Source organism: Thunnus thynnus, chromosome 10 (genome assembly GCF_963924715.1).
Source record: "Thunnus thynnus chromosome 10, fThuThy2.1, whole genome shotgun sequence".
Taxonomy (NCBI): Eukaryota; Metazoa; Chordata; class Actinopteri; order Scombriformes; family Scombridae; genus Thunnus; species Thunnus thynnus.
This window is the reverse complement of record NC_089526.1, coordinates 17,604,572-17,624,629: the sequence shown is the minus strand read 5'-3', so window position 1 is coordinate 17,624,629 and position 20,058 is coordinate 17,604,572. Positions and strand designations below refer to the sequence as shown.

At 42.8% G+C, this 20,058-nt stretch overlaps 1 protein-coding gene across 2 annotated transcripts in view; it reads right to left on the bottom strand.

Annotated features, from left to right (window-relative positions):
• itga8 (integrin, alpha 8) overlaps positions 1-19,483 on the bottom strand; it is a 41,925-nt gene extending 22,442 nt beyond the window's left edge. For both annotated transcript variants that reach the window (XR_010930413.1, XM_067601640.1), the window contains exons 1-13: positions 19,045-19,483; positions 18,559-18,689; positions 14,202-14,302; positions 13,956-14,079; positions 12,301-12,362; positions 11,787-11,832; positions 9,526-9,651; positions 9,315-9,359; positions 7,713-7,756; positions 6,119-6,175; positions 5,974-6,026; positions 5,674-5,879; positions 2,592-2,789 (exon numbers count right to left, since the gene is read on the bottom strand). Coding sequence is in view for 1 of the 2 variants with exons in the window: in XM_067601640.1 (XP_067457741.1) it covers positions 2,592-2,789; positions 5,674-5,879; positions 5,974-6,026; positions 6,119-6,175; positions 7,713-7,756; positions 9,315-9,359; positions 9,526-9,651; positions 11,787-11,832; positions 12,301-12,362; positions 13,956-14,079; positions 14,202-14,302; positions 18,559-18,689; positions 19,045-19,238 (1,387 nt within the window). In the remaining variant the exon portion in view is untranslated. The remainder of the gene's footprint in view (positions 1-2,591; positions 2,790-5,673; positions 5,880-5,973; positions 6,027-6,118; positions 6,176-7,712; positions 7,757-9,314; positions 9,360-9,525; positions 9,652-11,786; positions 11,833-12,300; positions 12,363-13,955; positions 14,080-14,201; positions 14,303-18,558; positions 18,690-19,044) is intronic.
• Positions 19,484-20,058: the final 575 nt, after the last annotated feature.

The window sequence follows — 20,058 nt, the reverse complement described above, 5'->3', positions numbered from 1 at the left end:
ACTCAGTGATGACTGGTCTACGTGCAGGTATACTCTCTGTAACTGAGCTGCTCTAGCTGATGGTGTCCGTCTTGGGCTGTGAAAACACGGCCTCCATCCAGAGTTTAGACAGACTGTCAAGCTGTCACTGGCTGCCTGCCCTGGCTGCTTGTTAGGCTGCAGGGGACTGGCCTCCACGGAATGTCAAAGGTCAATGGCGCTCAGTGGAAAAGGAGGAGGTTTTAAGACAGAAACGGAAGATTTCTTCATTCTTTGGAGTCTGTGTGGGATTTTAGGGCTATTCAATAACTTTCTAGCATTTATACATAGACAAAACAAAAAAAGAAAACAGTATATTTTCACAATGCAGGAAATGAGTACTTGGCCATTTCAAATTGGGCAGGATTTTCTCAGAATTGCCAAATGTAACATGTTTTACTTAAAGGTGTATTTTGGTCATTTGGGGGAACTTAACGATACTTCTGAAGAATAAGAATCTTGCCAAAAATTTCACCATAAATGTATGAAAAAGTATTGCTTAAAGACAAGAATACGGTACAAATCTGGTCTACTTTTTCTGAGATTGTGGGCTGAAAAAAGACAAAATAAATCCAGTATACGAGTAGGCATGGAGCCCAGTCATAAATTTGACACCTACTTACCAACCAAATGACTGACCTAATGACCCCTCACCATCACACACATCAAAATCGACGACCCTGACATGTCTCTCTGTAACTCTCAGCAAGCTGGTGTGATTGACAGGCAAAACGTTGTCAGTTTTTGACCTTTGACCCCTTGCCTGCACCTAAAATGCACCCTGAGGGAATCTGACCCTCTTCCGATATACAGCTGACCCTAACCTTAACTTCAGGCTTCAGCATCAGTGAAACATGAACTCGGTGCTGCTTATTTGGTATGTCGTAGTTTAATTAAGCTTAATTCTGAACAGTAGACCTTAAGTGTGTGTGTCATTTTAGTTCCTGCACTGCCTGTTTTTTCATTTTTTGCATACTTCTTTAGTTTCCCACTGTAAACTATGGTATAAAAACACAAATATATGACATAATCTTTAGAGGAAAAAGTCCAGTGAAGCTAAAAGCGGCGCTTAATCATCCTCCTTCCTTCTCTTTGTGTTCCTGCAGTAGAGTAATGACGTTTAACGCTGATGGGAGCATATGGCAGCTCTAGCAGGCCTCCCAGACGCCTGTTCAGTCCTCTCATAAGGCTGATCAAACATCTCTGGCTCCTTTGAACAGTGTGACTTTACTACCCCGCTAACGACACACCATGTGTGTGCGTCTCACTTCCGTCGGCTAACTCTCTAATGACAGACGACACAAGCAGTGCACAGCACGTTTGTGCGCGTGTTTATACAGTACACGGTGTGTGCCTGTGTGTGTGTTGGCTGGAAGTTCTGCCACCCAGAGTTTCTACTCTACTTCCTCCTCCCAAAGGGCCTCCGCCAGCCTGAGTTTCAACTCAACCTGTAGCCCCTGTGTGTGTATTTACTGTATAGTGTTTTTAATTCAGGATCTCTGATTTGCAGTGGGTCTGCAAAGGGTCTAGCTTTGACCTGGAGCCTGGCACACACTCAACACACACTCTCTCGCTGCCAGTGAAACTGATCACAAGCCACACATGTGAACCTGTGTGTATTTATGTGTGTGTATTTCCCTTGATATCCTGTTTGTGGAGTGAAGAAATATGTTATTATAGCAGAATGAAAAAGAAAAAGGGAAAGGAAGTGGGAGCGAATAAAAGAAAAGAAAAGAAAAGAAAAGAAAAGAAAAGAAAAGAAAAGAAAAGAAAAGATAAAACTAAACAAATTCTCTGTTTCAGCCTAATCTGTGGAAGCAAAAAACTAGAGTAATTCTGAGAGCAGAGTGGTTCCAAATTGGGGAGAAAATAAAGTAGTAAAACAGTGGCTTAACAGACCTGCTTTGTTTCAAATGGGTTTTTTCAGAACTTAATATGTGTGTGTGTGTGTGTGTGTGTGTGTTTGTGTGTGTGTGTGTGTATAAACGGCTTCACACTCATATAAAAAATCCTCAGTTGTCTTTCAGATTCTGAAATCCTGTGACATGAAAAGGTTAAGGTGTCTGGTAAAGTAAGTAGGTAGCACATAAAGTAGGGAGTTGCTGCATGTAATTTGATTGAATACTGCTTTGTCTGCTCATGGTTTTAGGAATATGGGATGAGGCTCGAATGTCTGGCAGACTGAACATGAGGATAATGTATTATTATACTTCTTTCTTTCTCTCAATCTTATGTTTACTCTCCTCCTTGAGTACTGTAAATCCCTGAAGAATGGATGCGGCAGTAGTCCATCGGCACTCATCCCTATACCCCCTTCAACTGACTGATGACTTTACCAGAGAAGAGGAGGAAAGCAAGTACAGGAGAACATGGGGATGGTAGTGGAGGAGTGCAAAGGGGAGGACGATGAAAGGTCAAGAATGAAGAAGAGGGAGGCTGTAATGAGAGGAGCTGGAAGGAAAGTGGAGAAGTGAAGGAATGCGAGTCAGAGGAAAAAATTTGATTATAACGTGGGGAGTTGAGCTGAAATCACAGATGAATAAAGAAGGATTGACTTGAGTGTGAGTGTTTACCAGGGTACTGATTGTTGTCCAGGTCTTGGCCTCCTCTAAGAGTAAATCCATATCCAGGCAAGCTGCCACTAGGGGTCCAGGCTGCTCTCAGCTCTTGGCTCAGCGTCAGGCCTTGCGTGGCTACGTCTCTGTTACCATTAAAGATCAATACTCTGCCTCCACGCTCCTCTCCTCCGAATGGACAGCCCACCGCCACGTCTGAAGGATGACACATATGTGCATGGTTTAGACATCAGCAAGGTTAAGGCCCCTCTGAGGCAGAAGCAAAGGAAAACATACAGGTAGAGGGGAAGACAGAAGAAGAAAAAGAGCTTGACCTTCCTTTACCTGCACAGGGGGACCATGTCAACATGGTCAATTACTTTTTTCTTGAATTTCCACTCGTTTAACTATGTACTCTCTCCATCTTTTGGGCACTATTTAGGTCATTGCTCTAATTCTTGGTCACTCAGTATTGTGCTCCACATGGGCAACGTTTGGTTAAATCTCACGTTATAATAGCAAGTGGCAAAAAGTTACAGGGCAGTCTAGCAACAAATTTGTGTCTTAAAGGAATTGTGCATTGTGGCAAATATGCTTATTTGCTTTGTTGCCCAGAGCGAGATGTGAACATCAAGATCACTCTCATGTTTGTATGTTAAATATGAAGCTACAGCCATTTAGCTTAGCTTAGTATAAAGACTGGGAGCAGGAGGAAACAGCTAGTCGACCAGCATCCTAAGGAAGTCACTGTTCTGTCGAAGTTTGTCTCCCCATCAATTTGTGTTTAGTCTTACCTTAACCTGAGCCCGGACTTATCCCCGATCCCAATCAGTTTCCTCTGTGATGCCTAACAATAACCTAACCAAAGCCCTAAACAGAATGAGAGACACATTCTGAAAAGGAAACAAAACTTGTTTCGGCAACTCCCCATAAACTCAGACCATTCCTGTTTGTGTACGGATTAAACAAACAAGATATTAACATGATAATAATATCTAAAGGTCCTTTTTTAAAAAAAACTTTAGACAGAGCCAGGTTAGCTGTTTCCCCTTGCTTCCAGTCTAAAAACAATTGTGGTATCGATCTTCACATCTTGGCAAAAAGGCAATAAGCATATTTAGTAGTGGAACAACAGAGCACCCACACAAAGAAAACATAAATATATAACAGTAGCATACTGCAAGCACCTGTCCTGATCTGAAAAGTCGTTGTTTCACTATACAATGAAAATATCTGTTAACCTCTTAACATCCATGCCTATTTGCACTGTCCTACACAACAGTATCCTTCAGTACTGTACTGTCCAAACACCTCTAGACATCCTGTTTGTCTCCGGACCCCCTCTCTCTCAGCCTAAACAACTAGTTCCACATGAAGCAGATTGTGGGGTAGAGAAGATAAATGCAACCATGTGTGTATGCAAGTGTATATATGAGCCTGTGTGTGTGTGTGACTCTGTATGTCTATGTGTGGGTATGTGTACATAGCAAAATAGCTGTGTAAAAAGAACAAACATCTCACTTAAAAATGTCCTCAAATAATGTGAAAGTCACTCATTGCCATTGCTCAACAGCATCTCACACAACGCAGATATCCACAGCACACTGTGGAACACCCACTGTGATCACCGAGATCAACACTATAAGAGACTTTTACTCACAGACAGAAACAAACTGACACTCAAGCAATGGTGACAGAACACCAGTGTTGGTTGATAAAATAAAAAAAACCAAGAGAACCACATGGCAAATTAAATTAACTAAATTGTAAGGTTTCAATAGCTGACACTCAACACCATGGAGATGAGAGGGTATGGTTATGCTTTTATAAATAATTTGGAAACAGAGTGATGAGTTCTCTGCTAAGGGAGGAGGAAGAGGCTCGGTGTCATCGCGGAGAGAAAAGGGATCTGCCAATGATTATGCACAGACGCAAAAAGGGGCACAGGTATACTCGCACACAGCGGTTTGACATTAGCAAAGAGAAGCTGCTGAAAACCCCGATCACAACGTTTCCATGGTGACTCTATAATGTAATGTCGAATAATGAAATCATGCACAGACATGGACGTGTCCTCATTAGATTAACTCTCAACAAGTCTCTGCTTGTCACAGAGAGGCTCCATCTACTCTCAGGCTACATCACCACCCCTCAGAGACTGTCACATCCTGACAGACAGCCTGATGTGATTTATGTTTTTGGCCAGAGAAAGCTTTAGTATTGATCCACTAGTTATTGATCCGATGGTTAAAGGGTTTAACAGGGTGGGACACACATTAACACACGCTGTCCATGAATAAATAAAGCATAAATCAGTGGGATTGATGCCATACGAGGACCAGATGTGTATCCATTCATTCATTTTTAAGGCAGCAGTCTGCAGGCCTGAGTTCTATGGAGCATTTGGGCTGCAGGCTGCATGGTTTGCGTGTGTGTGTGTGTGTGCGTGTGTGTGTGTGCATTTGTGTCTTTGTCCAATCAATGTGAGGATAAAACAAACACATAGAAGAGGAATGAACTCTGGGCTGCAGGACAGAAACTCCCAGATGATTTTATCTCAGGGCACATCTGGAGAGTTAAAAATAACTCCAACGCACACACACACACACACACACACACACACACACGCACACGTACACATGGTTTTAACCCTGATCATCACAGGAGGAAACAAGTTCACACAGACAACCTTTCATCGCCGCACTTCCTGATTGGCTGAAGAGCTTTAGGTTTTCTCAACCAGGAGCATCTGATGGGATTTCAGAGACAAAACAGAGACAAAACAGTCCACACAGGACAGGAAACACAGAAAAAGATTTGTCTGTCATTGTCTGTCATTGCGCACAACCTGAAAAAAACAGCTGCATATGGATGGACACAAGGTCTGGTATAGTGCAGTGGAAAGAGGTTCATGCACTGCCACAAAATATATGAAAGGATTTTGTTAATTTTCCTTTATCTTCATATCTTTTCCCTTCTCTTTTTCTCTCTGTTGTCTCTCTCATCTTGCATATTTTTGTTGATCAGATTACTTTCGCCTGGCTCAATTTTTGTTTAATCTTTTCTTTTCCAATCTTTTCCTTCACCCCTCTCAGCATACCATTGTATCCATCCTGGTTGACGTCTCCCAGGGGTGCTATTGCTGTGCCGAAGCGTCCAAAGATGTGTGTGCCGGTGAGGGCGACAGGTTTGGAGAAAGTGAGCGGGGCCATCTGCAGGTACAGGTACACCCTCCCCACCTCCCTGGGCTTGCTCTCCATCTCTCTCTCCATGTAGAGGGGTGCTCCAACCAGCACGTCGTCCGTCCTGAAGACACAACATGCAGTTTCAGTGGTCAGAGACAGAAAGAGACACAGCAAGGGTGTATGTCTAAAGAGTGACAGGGAGGTTTTCTACTTACCCATCTCCATTCAGATCAGTGACAGCCACTGAGTAGCCAAAATAGGAGGCCATCTGAGGGACAGACAAGAAAGGAACATGAGTGTTAACATCAGTAACATGAGAGCATGAGAACATGAGTGACAGGGATGTGTTGATGCTCCTACCTGTTCCCCTGTGAAGTTCTGAATGAAGGTCAGATTGGTGGAGTTGATCATTGCCACCTAAAACAAGCAGATAAGACTGTTAGATACAATACAGCACAACTAATAAAACACCAGGTTTTGTCCTAACAGCATACCAGGAGTAAACATGGCCAAGCAGTCTGACAACCAGGCACATGAAGAATGCGGGGAAAAAGTCAGAAACCGCATAAAAAAGCTTTTATTCAACTCAAACCTCTTTCTTTTCCCTGCCCTCCCCCACCATCATCCTCTTTGTGCCTTTACCATTTTCCCCCTCATCTTTCTCTCCTTCCCCCCATACTAACCCTGGTCGTGGGGAGAGACGGAGGGGGGAGGCTGAGAATTCCTTCATAAGACCTAAAATAACAACCACATGGAGACAGCCGGGGGCTAAACGTACACACGCATGCATGCATGCACGCACACATGCGGGAGGATACAACTTGACCCAATCACAGATGTTTCAAAGACACACTAAATGGGGATAGACTTGAGAACACAGACAGATGAGGATGTGTAAACACAAATATTGAATCACTAGCTTGAATGTTAACTTTCATGTGCTCTGAGTTGTCAGATTGGTCACAAAAGAAACCTGATCAGGCCTGACGGCTACTCCAGAGCCAGACCTGTAACATGGCCTACCTGCATCCCTTACAACACTCCTCCTACTGTGAGCTACAGGCCCCCTCCTCTATCACACATACAGTGCACTGACTGTACAGGAAGGAGCATTCTCGCACCAGCTACAATGTCCAGACATAAAACACACACTGTTGCAGAGTGTGTGCGCATTGTGGTGAGTCCTGCGGTTGCGCTGCAGGTTAGGGTTAGGGGTTGTGTGTGTGTGGAGAAGGGTTAGTGGGGTTAGGTGGGGTCACCGCCCTCCACATGCAACGGAAGCTGTGTGTCATTAGGGAGGATTGACACAGTCAGCCCCGGAGATACGTTCCCATAAGAGAACACACTGCAGTTTAGCATAGAGGCACATACTGTATCTGTCATAGCTGTGTTGATACATACATCGATGTGTTACGTACAGTAAAGGCTGTAATCCTATATGAAACACTGGAAGCAGATGAACCAAGCAGACTATAATGTGTGCTTGTGTGTCTGCACTTTCAGACTTTCTCTTTCTCACTTTGACAAAGTGTTTTCAGGTTTATGAGTCATAAAAATGGTTGACAAATTAAAGGAAAAAACAACATAATGTGTCCTAATAAGGTGTTGAATCACCACTATTTGCCCAAATAGCTTTAATACTCTTAAGCATCTGCGAATTCTACAAGTTACTGGAACTCAACAGGAGGGATGAACATTCCAAAAGATTTTCCCTCATTTGGTGTTTTGATGATGATGGTGGAGAGCGCTGCTTAATCTCCTGTAGGTGTTCAGTTGGGTTCAGAACTGGTGACCATGAAAGCCATGTCAAATGATTTGCATCATTTTCACCAATCTGTGACCCCTCATTTATTCAGGTTTTTACTTGAATTTGTCACCCTATTGCTGCTGAATTAGCAAACAAACATGTGTGCCTTTTTTTTTTTTTTTGATTTGTTTGTCTGTCCGTACTCACATATCCAAAATTCTGTGCTCCTCTTGGGACTCCAGCTATCAGCTCTGGGAAACATGAAAACAAAGAAAGACTCAAATTAGCATGTGGGTATGTGTGAGGAAGACTTATAAAGAAAGAAGGGGCTCAACAGAGGTTTGTCAAACCCATAAATTCCCTACCCAGCCCACCCTGTCAGAACAGCCGAGTGTTGCTGAGAACACACTGAGTGATTGGGTGCTCAGGCTCTGCTCATGTATTGATTGATGAGTGTGGTGCCGTGAACACGTAGGGACAATCTGAGGGACCCACCAAGAGAGAGAAGACAGAGTTCCCCTACTTCCTGCCCTCAATCTCTTCCCAACGGACTCAACCACGAGCCTATAAACCAGTACGTCCCAGCTCCATCTTCACTTAGAACTTCCAGTTACGACCAGTTCTCCAGTCTGAAGAGGGCTTGGGGAACAAGACCGCATACAAGCTTCGTACCACAACACAACACACCAACTGGCATGTGTAACCTCTTAAGGCTCGCTTTAAGACTCTCTGACATGTGTTGTGCCCGAGGGGGTTCAGGGCCTTTGCAGGGTTGGTATGGGGGTATGTAAACGCAAGGTTGTCCCGTAAAGATCCCACTAAATGGTGATTATCAGAGAGACTCTGATAGACAGGAAATTATGAATGGAAGTTCTTAAGGATGAAATGACATGGGGTGATGGGGGTGTCGTGCTTGTGACAAAGAAGCAGAACAGAGTGGTTGTTTGAAGAGAAAGCAATAAAAAATGGTTTATAAAGGATGTGGTTGGGCAAAATTTTGTTTTCCTCACATTGTCTTCAATACAAGAGCTGCTTTTTGTTCAAATTGCTTGTGTTTCTTCTCTTGTGTTATTGACAAAGCGATGGCATGTTATATATGTGTCCCACTGAAAATGAGCTTCCCAGTTGCCACAGTTGAAGCTTGCAAGGAGATGTGAATCAAAATGCTACACTGCTGGCAACTCACTACAGTGTGAATATAAGTTAACTAACAAAAATAAAATGATATGCAGTACTTTTCTAATAATCATAACTTTTATTAATTTACTGTGGCCTTCTGTTATTCTTTGAGTACTCCGTTGACAAGTGATTTAAAGATGAACTCAAAGGCACTTTTCCCCATCTGCACGTTTTTTTAATAACATGATGCTGAGTAGCATGCCTGTGTCTCTTTCCACCTATTATTTCATGTCCAGAACAGACTCTGGACCCACTCGAGACCTGAAGAGGTCTGTGGAGTCTGCCACTAATCATTCTAATCAGTCGAAAATGGCGGAGAGGAAATCCCAATATCAGTGCTTCCCGAAGTCCTGTCCCTTCAGGGTCATGACCCAGACATACAGAGACGGTTCTCATTACTGCCTCTGAGTTCAGATCCAGACACTGTCACCCAGCTGTCCACTCGTTATCGCTCAACCCCTTGTTGTGTTCCTGGTGTCCAGACTTGAGAGTGTACAGAGAGCACAGAGACTGCAGACACACGGTATGTTTCAGACGGCATTGCAGGGTGGCTGTCGATGTTGTTAGTGCAATGAGGGATTCCTCTGGTGCTGCATGTGGTTAGTTGTAATGAATTGTTGGCTTTCTCACCTTGTTCAGAGTCTCCTGTAAACTCTCCAACTGCCACAGAATAACCTAAAGAGAAATCAGATGCACATGAGGTCATATGGGTGACATTAACTGTGCACACAATGCTCTGTGTGTGTGCAATGTATGTATTGTTATGATTATTGTTTAGTGACGATTATGTCAACATGGTTGTGAGTATGAGTGTTTGTGTGTGTGTGTGTGTATGTGTTACCAAGGTAACTGTCGTCGTGTGTGTCTTCAGCAGCAACTGTGTGTTTCTCTCCTGGAACTCGTCTCAGCACTGCCTTCAAAGAGTAGCCGTTCAGTATCTCGGCTATCCCCGCTGTCATCACCTGACCTGCACACACGCACACACACAGATAGATAGATAGAGAAAAACAAACAACCAGGGTGAGAGAGTCACATCTGTTCTTGGACAGCGGGACAGCGGTTTCAGCTCGGGCCTCATGGAGGGAGCACTGCTGCACTCTGCTACAGAAAACCTGCTGGAGCTGGACCACGCTACATGAGAGATGCACAGAGCCGACAAAACATCGAAAGTCTTCCCCCGAGGAAAGCTAAAACACATCGTTAGCAGGGAAATAGCTAGAAAAAAATCCTTCCTTAAAAAGTCTCAAGAAAACATCTGTCTTCTCTGCAGTGAGGATTGTGAATTATAGGTGTGCACACACAAACAACATCCTTTCCCTGCTGTTGAACAAGAGGTCAAACAAACAAATGATTTTATCTACGGCCGCCCTCAACCTTTCATAAATCCTCCTTAATGTGTGTGTGCGTGTGTGTGCTGACAGCGAGGAAAATGTGCCCTCTTAACCCTCCCTCCAGCTCCTCTGCCAACCCCTCCCTCTCCTCCTCCTCTGACACTGTGCTATGAGTTTATCTCTCAGAATAACACATCACTATATCAACTCATTAACAAAACCTTTATTTGATTCATGAGACACCAGGTTACAAAAGGTTTACACAGATGTGTAAGTCACTGCTGCTAATTTGAAGTGTCCTTTACACTCAGAGATAATGTCTTTGTATATAAAAGGGATTCTTATGATGACTCAGGCTGAAGGCTGAAGATAATCGTTGTATATTAGAGGCCATAAAGTCCGGGCTGAGTGCTTTTATAAACATTCGGAGGAAGTCTTTTAACTGGAGGCAGCCAGCCTTGCCACGCTGAGGGCACAGAGAGAGGGAGCCATCCATTAGGCTGTCTGTGATGCCTGTCTTGTATGTGGTCTTGTATGCTGGAGCATTCATTATTTAACCATATGTAACAACAGAACCACTGCCAAACAATAACCCTGAGTCATAAAAATATGTGTAGCAGTTTTGAAATATACTGTACATCGCTAAGAAACTTATGTCTTTCTCTGTTTCTATCTGGCCTCTCTTTTGCTCCATCTTTCTTTTCTAAATAAATGAAGTGCAGCAGAGTGACATATCATGGGTTATGAAAAAAGGAAATTGATCAGTAGTCAAGTCAAGTCCAGTCAAGTCAAGTCAATTTTATTTATATTTTCAATCACAACAGAAGTTATCTCAGGGCACTTTTCACATAGAGCAGGTCTTGACCGTACTCTTTAATTTACAGAGACCCAACATTCCTCCATGAGCAAGCACAGTAACTGTTCTTGCTCCTTACAAACAGCTGCAGAACAAAGTTTCCTCTAAATTAGGATAAGTGAGGAGGAAAGGAGGGAAAAGATAGGGACGCACACACAAACTCACATACACCTGGAGTCGGGGGAGTAGCGCTTCACTTCAACAACTGAACCCTGACACACTCTAGCTGTGTCTACGTCTATTAAGACACTTCATCCCTCTGCTTAGACTAGCCCTGCACATGCAGCAAGCCAACTGACCTCGCTTTTATCAAAGATCCATCTTTCTTCTTTCTGTGTCTGACTCTTTAATTTACTCCCTCACTTCTCATCTTTCTCTCTCCCTGGTGCAGCATGTTTCTATCATCTCTTTAACAATCCGCTATCACTCCCACTGTCCTCCCTGCTTTCTTTCTTTATCAGTCTTTAAATTCTCCCCACCTTTCCTCTGTCCTTCTCGACCCTGTAGCCTGCCCATGTGCCTCTTCCTCCCCTTGAAGCTTTTCCAAGCCCCTCTGCGCTTTATCATGGGGCAGAGGGGCAGTTCCTCCACACTCCATTACCCCCCGATCAGCTCATTACAGAGCCCAAACACCCACTTCCTGTTACACTGTTACAGACATGAAGTAAAGAAGCAAGGCAGGGAAAAAAGGAGATGAAAAGAGGCAAAGAAAGAGAAAGAGAGACTTTTCTTTCCACTTTCTCCTGCGTAAGACTCTAGTGATGAAACTGAAGATCTGGCAAGCGTTTCAGGGTACGTATGTGTATGTGGGCTGTTTTGACTGTTAAACTCATCTCTATTCTTTTCTCTCATTTGAACACCTTCCCATCTATGAACTCATTGCACAAGACTGACCAAAGCTTTACACACTGTTACCTTGCCAGTAAAAGCTGCCAGGTCCTCCCACCACCAACGTTCCTTCCTGGAATAAATACAATTAGTTAGGGTCAGTCATGTGAAAGAAATTTGTCAGTGAATTTGCGCATGTGAGTTTTTGTGTGAGACTAGCGGGATATGTAACATGTGTGTGGCTGCGTGTGCACACATATGATTCCTGCTGTCATGCCTGTTGACATCCTGTGGAGAATGACAGCTTCCTGTACAGGAGGGTAGAGTTGGACCATGAGACAGAGGTCAAAGCTCACATTGACTATACAGTGAAAGAATGTGTATCTGAGCATGTTTAGTCTATTGTGTTAAGAGGCGATGGGTCATATCGGGAGTGGAGGCTCCTCTAGGGACAAACGTGCTCTCATCTTCCCCACATCTATAAATCTCTGAAGGGAGCCTTGTGTTTGAAGAAACTTCTCTGCTTGCACTTTGAGAGGGGGACATGATGTGTGCAGGGGGTTGTCTTAGTGATAATGTACGATTGTTGCTATGATTTTACCTTGGTGAAATCCACACTGAAGCCAGCCTGGCAGAACCCCTGTCCCTCTGGATCTGGGTCATCTGAAAACCACACAAAGCACACACTGAAACATGTCTTTAAAACATTAGAACCAGCATTTAAATTGTCTTAAATTTAGGAAAAAATAAGTTTTCTAGAGCAAAGTACTCAGCTAACAGTGCAGAGACCATTACATCTTACAGATGAATCAATTTTACGACAAAAAAGAAGAAAATGTAGAAAAACTTTATATAGTTTATATAATTATGTAGAACAACAGAGGTGTGTTTTTGTTTAAATTACTGTACCTAACTGTGCATGAACACACAAAACTCATGTGCACACAATGAATTGTTCTCCATTTCAGAGGCACCCCGAGGTGAAGCTTAATGATGTGTAACTACACACGTGCATGTATAAACAGAGTGTGAGTTATAGCATGTAGTCAGAGTGGTTGTAGATACAAAGAGCAAAAAAGTTAATGAACGCAGAAAAAACTGACTTAGACACGTGATAAAAAACACTGCAGCATTATTTCCCCCTTGAGAACAATTGAGTTTACAATGTGATTACACTCGTCTTGATTAGTCAGTACTGGCATAAACAACAAAATACAGATCTTTAAACAAGTAATGGCTAGAGGGAGAGTAAGCGTGTGTGTGTGTGTGAACAGTGAGGGATTTTTATGCAGAGCGGATGATGGAGCAGACGATAAGGGCTGTGTTTGATCTGCTGTTTATGATGTGCCACCTGATAGCCTCCATTTCTCCTTATCGTACTAAGCTGGTGCCTCATATCACTGTAGAGGGTGAGAAGGGTCGCAGGAGGAAAGTGGGAGATAAAGCAAATGTGGAGATGTGTAGGGTGGGGGTTGGGTGGGGGGGTAGGGTTAGGGGGCCAGGCCGGAAAATCCCATGGATCCCATTTACAGTAGTGATGACAGAAAAAAAGAGTGCTGGAGAAAGAAACAGATAAACTGTCAGAGAGACAGATTACTTTCCTGTTGCTGTGGCAGCTTGTAAAACATAAGAAATCAATCTACTCACAGTCAGTTCACCCAAATTACAAAAATACAAATTTTCCCACCTTCCCCAGCAGTCCAGACAGCTTTTTTTAATTTCATTCGAGATTTCTGCTGCTTGTGAATACAATGGAGATAAACTGAATTTGGTTTATTTGCTCACAGACTAATCCTTCAGTAGAGAAAAGTTACTATGAAAACTGTTCACTGTGAGTTCTCTGGATCTTTCTAAATAACATGGACACAGTTTCTGGAAAGATATGTTTCAGTTTGAACTTTTAAAGCAAAATTTTCAGTGCCGTGAGAGAAACAAATTCAATTTAGTGCCATTGTATTGGGATAGAGGCAGAAATGTCAGAGAGAAATATGTCACAACCTATAGACATTACAGTTTATTGGCTGACATAAAAATCTATGCACAGTATTTAAATCTTATGCCGTATTATGGCATATTACACTGATGGAAGTAATATCAGGACACGGTCTTTGAAGACAAAACAAAGTCTAAAATCTAACTTAATTTGAGTCCATACTAACAGTAGAGGGAGAAAAAGAAAACAAAGGAAGGGAAGGAGGATGAAAGGCAGTAAAACAGAGATGGAGACAGACGGAGCAAGGCTGCAGAGTGACTCACTGGTCCTGCAGGGTGAGTACTCTGCGTAGGCACTGAAGTTCTGGACGGCCACATAGCAGGTCCCCACAGGGTCTTTCTCCCCACTCAACTTCACTGTCCGCCAGTGGTAAAGAGGAGCACATGCCTGCACAACAAATTAAACCCTGATTCGAATTTTTTTTGAAATACTGAATCAAACAGCATCTAAAAATAGCCTTAAAAAAGAACGGGGGCAGAATTGTGTGCTACCTTTAGAATTCAACTCACCACCACTTTTCCTTTGTGTGTCCTGACCGATGCTCCAAACCACTGGTGTGACTTAAACTCCAGAGGCTCTCTGGTGCCATTTACCTTTATCATTCTGTTATCTGGAGAGAAGGACAAACAGAGAGAGGAAGAGGCAAACACATAAACAAAAGAGAATGAAATAAGACATTTCATAATGGTGCCAGTAAAAGCTGATATTGACTGTGGTAATGTGGATCCAGGCCTGTGTGGGTGGAAAGCATTTGTCCTTGATAAGCAAGAACAAAACAGCAACGTCTTAAAACGGAGCTATAACAAACATCAAAACACCATTTGCCCCCCAGAAACAGACATTTGTCAGGATACTGGAAGGTTTTTTTTTTTTAGGTTAAAGCTTTTCCCATAAAATGTAACAACACTTAAGAGACTTGCTCACACACACAGACACACACTCATCCACATTAAAAGCACTTTCCGGCCGACTCAACAATAAAGTCTCATATTTGGTGAGAGTGTGTGTGTGTGCATGTGTGTCTTTGTAGATATTTTCCAGTGTTACTAAAGGCCAGCTGGGTCTTTTTAGAATCGTGCAGACCCCTCCTCATTAAACACTTTTCTTTAGCACATGCATACACACACACACACACACACACACACACACACACACACCCAAACTCATGATCCCCTCCAGACTTACGCCTGGCGGAGTTAATAAAGTGCACACCTGCCTTTATGAATCTTTATGTGTGTGTGTGTGTGTGTATGTCCATATGTGTGCGCATGTATCCGTGTGTGTATCTGTCCACAGCTTATGTCGCGTACTACTGGACCCATCAGCCTAATATTTTTTGTGCACATTTATGACTATATGCTCAAGAAGCTCTCATGGTTACAGTGATTCACAATATTTTATAAGACCATTCCCAAGTGGGTAACTCCGGGTCTGGAAAAGTGAGGCCAATGTGGAAGTGACTTAAACCTATATTCTCTCTAATGGCCATCAGGGGCAGACTTCACTGGCCCCCAAAAGAAGTCTGATTGTGTGGAAGTAAATGACTCTACTTCCCACTTGATTTATTACCTCAGTAAACATTTTCCTAATAAGTTTATGGTCTCAATTGCTAGTTTTAAGTCTTCTTCAATACATCATGATGTTCATTTTGTAAATTATGTTTCCATTTAGAGTAAAATAGACGATAAAGCAGGATATGCTTTGGGGCATGGCTATATTGTGATTGACAAGTTGCTAGCATGACAACGTTGGTTAGGTAACATAACCATGGCGTAACCCAAGATTCACAGAGTAGGCGTAGCCATAGCCGTAGCTGTCGTTATTTCAGTTTGTTTTCAGTTTGTGAAAGTTAATTGTAACATTTCGGTCGCCTAAAAAAGTCTTGTTCAGCATTTGGTTTTAATAAAAGACCCTCTAAGGAGGTGGATGTTTAGTTTTTCCGGTAAGTACATTTTGTTTTAATAGTTTTACGCCTGTTTTTCAGTAGCAAAAAATAGCATTAGCATTATCACAGTTAACCATAGACTGTAAATGCACCGTGCTAACCAAGCTAGCAGATAGCGTTAGGGTCAGCTCCACCCTCTCGTCCAAATATTGTCACCTCTGGCTTCAAAATCCAAGATGGTGATGGTCAAAATTTGAACTCAGAGCTTCAAAACAGGAATCCACAAACCAATGGGTGATGTCACTGTGTCCATTATTTTTTTTTACAGTCTATGACCATTCCTTATGAGCCTATCGTAAAGCTTGGACTTTCGTCTTTTCAGCAGTCCTCACCATTTTTCGATACGATGCATTATAACATAGCAAGAGGTATTTCCAGCAATCGGCTAGGCTAAAAACAAGCTTACCTAGCTTACCTGTCTATTGCAGGCCACATTTTGGCCTTTGTTGTGTCTCAAAAACTGACATCCGTAGTTTGGTCACATCTTGAACCAGAGCATCTGCAGATTGATTCCATCTCCAATATGTTATGATCCACTAAAGTTAGGCATGATACGAGATGAATAAATCCCGATTTTCGTTATCTTCGTCGCCATCTTGACTGTACACACTTGGCGGAGATGTACTCTTCTAGTGTTTTGCTGTTAATATTATTTTCTCTGAGGGAGTTCAAGGAATTTATCCGTATTTGTCACTCATCTTTCATTTGTTTCTGAATGCATTTTTTCCTGCCATATATGCCATATATATAGACCACATAATTTTGAATTGTATATGCTTACATTTTTATACAAATGGTTCTAATATCTAATGAAAGCTCTCTAGTACATCTTATAATGAAACCCATCATTACCATCAGCAGAATGATGGGGTCATGACTGAAAGGAAATAGTTTTTTAATCCCTGTATTTATGGAAAATTGTGGATGAAGGCAGTGAATGGGGAATATTCTAATTCACATGTCCAGCCCAGTGCTTGAGGCCACCAGCACAGGACTGGCTATTGTGTCACACTACCACATGTGGATGTGTGGTGCTACGTGAGTTAGAAGAGCAGTACTAGAGCGAGCATGCAATTGACTTTCTCTGAGGAAATTAAAGAGGCATTTAAAAAGAAATCTGGTTTATTTCTCTACATTGTTTCATGATTCATGCAGCTACACACCAGAACAGTGGAGTTGTATGCTGAATTTACGAGGTTTCTCCACTCAAATCATGGACATACAACCTATCACCAATCTGTTGCACTATCACCATATCAGCCTCTACCCCCACCTCACCCCACTACACTGGCATGACTTGACAAGTCTGCCTTTTGTCACTGAAGCCATGCAAACACACAGGTACACACACATATAATCAGGCGCATGTGAAGCTGACGTGTGGATAATAACCAGTACAGTACACACAGATGTTCACCACTCATGCAGATTTTTTGTATGGTGTATTGTGCGCATGTGTGCCTCCTAGTCTGGTTTATACCTGTAATAATGGGTCTGCTGTAACTCTAGAAATATCCACCGTGGCTACTGTCATCAATCACCTTGTGCATATATCCACCCATTCTAGTGAATAGATACACACATAAGACTGCACACACACACACACACACACACACACACACACACACACACATTTGCTTCTCTGTGTTTATTCCTCTGTCCCTCAAAACCTGAAATTAACCCCTAAACACTTAACGCTAAAACTAAACCCTTGGTTAGAAGTAACCCAGAATTAAGTTAAGGGAGGACCAAAAAAAAAATCTGCATGGAGCCTCGCTTTTCAGCACAAATCAGTTGAGGCAGAACACTGATTTGCATCAGCTGATCGGTTATCAGCTGTTTCATTCATGCTTCGGTATCAGAGACTCATTGATAAATTAGCTGATGGGCAACCAGCTTATTATGCGATCATCTATCCAATCATATTTATACATGAGTACACAGCGGGATTTAAGACATGATGGCTGGTGATGGCTTTTGATTTGTGCATCCACACAACTAACTACAAATTAATTCTTCCAAATTGTTGCTTCTCGGATTTGGGTTTGATTTTGGGGGCTTCCACAAAGAGCAAAGCCACTTCCACTAAATAAGTGACTAAAGGTCACTTCCTTCTCTATTACTCTTTTTTGGGTCCTCAATAAGATGATAGGAGTCCTGGCAATAAGAGAGAGAGAGAGAGAGACTGATGGAGAAAGAGAGAGAGACAAGGGGAGGGGAAAGGAGACAGGGATAAATTTTCAAGATCTAATAAAAAGCAGACCTCACCCAATCCCCCTTTCTTCCGAAGAACTAAATTCCCATGTGCATACAGTTTACCCCCCTCCCCTCTCTCTCTCTCTCTCGCTTTCTCACTTGTTCCCTCTTTTTACCTCTCTCCCTGTTGCGCACACACTCACCACTCATACAGAACAGTGTGCATCAGAGACATTAGATGCACAAAACAAAGGCTGCTTGGACCGTTACCATTGATGATAATATATTGAAAGCCATAATCAACATGATGGAGCCAGCAAACCCGACAGTCACCTCTTTGTTAGATGAAGTTGATGAGACCCATGTGTCTTATCTCTCTTTTTTATGCAACAACACATGTGCCAATTCATATACACACACATACCAGACACACCAGTTACGAAATTCAGTGGTTCCAAATGTTGTAACATTTAGCTTTAAAAGGATTAACTTTGGACCTGAACACTTGTTAAATTTCATCTCTGCAATTCACTAAAATACTCATATGACAACTCATAAAACAATGAAAATGTTGAGCAAAGTTATTCCTTTCCATGTCCTGTAAAAACACAGATCCTTTCAACAGGGGGTCTCAATGCCCAGTGGGGCCCCCAGCAGGACAATCATGAATTAATTTTGGTCACTGACATGAAAAAACAACATAAAAAAGCCTTCAGGTAACTCACTGGAATTGTCAAAAGGTATCTGTCTGCAGCTGTCAGGCTGTCCGGGCCAGGGGCAGTAGTAGACGGCCCCAGCCTCCACTATACCGGGCTGGGAGGTGTTCGCTTTAGGAGCCCCCACCAACACACTGATCCTGGTGGGCAAAAACAAAAAATAAAGTAAAACCAAGACATGCAGGAGAGTTTATAATGCAATATGCAAGGCAATGCACAGTTTGGCTCATTCATATCCTTTCTGTTTTAATTCTGTGCAGCAGTAACCTGAGTCATGCATGCTTCCTCTGTCCCGTCCCAGTATGATATACAGTGCAGCTACATAGATGAAGCCTCATTTAATTTAACTTACAAAATATTAAGCTGAATTCAATTTTATTCAGCTCAGATCGTTTCTCTCACAGTCTGGGGAGATTAAACTATACAGGTACAGTTGATAGGACATTAGATCATAACTCTTGAGGAGAAAACTTCAGTCATGATATTGCCACTCACGTGTTGCTGTCGGTGGTAGCTTGGTAGAAGTCCACAGAATAACCGAAATAACTTCCATCGGGTCCCCGGTAAACAGTAGGATGCTCTGCGTAAAGGTTAAAACTCCAAACTCCCGTTGGCGCCGACCAGAGCACCAACAGCACCCCGAGAATAAACATCCCAGCGGAGGAAACACAGTCCCATGCACGCTCCATCCCAAAGAGCAGCCAGCTGCGCACTATTCCCAAAATTGAGAGGGAAGACAGGGAGAGAGAGAGGGAGAGAGTTTCCTCCGTGCAGGTGAGGTAGGTTGTCCCGGGTTAAGTCCGCCAACTGTCACTGGACCACTGTGCTCTGCTGCGCTCCCCCCCAAAAATACTTCTCCTGACACCCTGAAACCACCAGGTCTGCCCAGAGCCTCCGCTACAAGACTACACAAACGCGCCCCCGCCCTCTGCACAAAACTTTACCCCCTACGACACACACACACATACACACACACACACATACACACTAGAAGGCATAGACCACATCTGAGAGCGCAAAGGGGTTGGCGCGTCACCGCTCCTTTTATGGAACAGACAAGTTTTCTGTGGCGAATTGGGGACTTCATCCTGAAACAATAAATAATATTAAAATGAGATTTACAACCGCCGTTTCAAATCAGTCCAGAAATAGTCTTTAGGTTGCACACTATGGCACAAGCAGATACCTGGCGAGTACGCACACAAATGCAAAGAACTTAACTTCATAAATTAAACCACTACATTCATTTTATTTGTTCAACCATACGGTTAAAACAGGGCTGCGTTTCCTTCCGTCCAGAATAATCACTTGTAATTATGTCAGTAATTATTATGTCGGTTTACAGGAGAAATCTCTTGAGCTGTGCAAGTTTAGACAGTTTGGCCTGCTCACCATTTCACTCAACACCAGGCGATTTCCTCACCAAACCTCCGAGGTAACATACTTGCTGAAATTAATATCCTGCAATGAAAAACGGTCGTAAAGACAAGCCAGACCAGGCAGTTTATT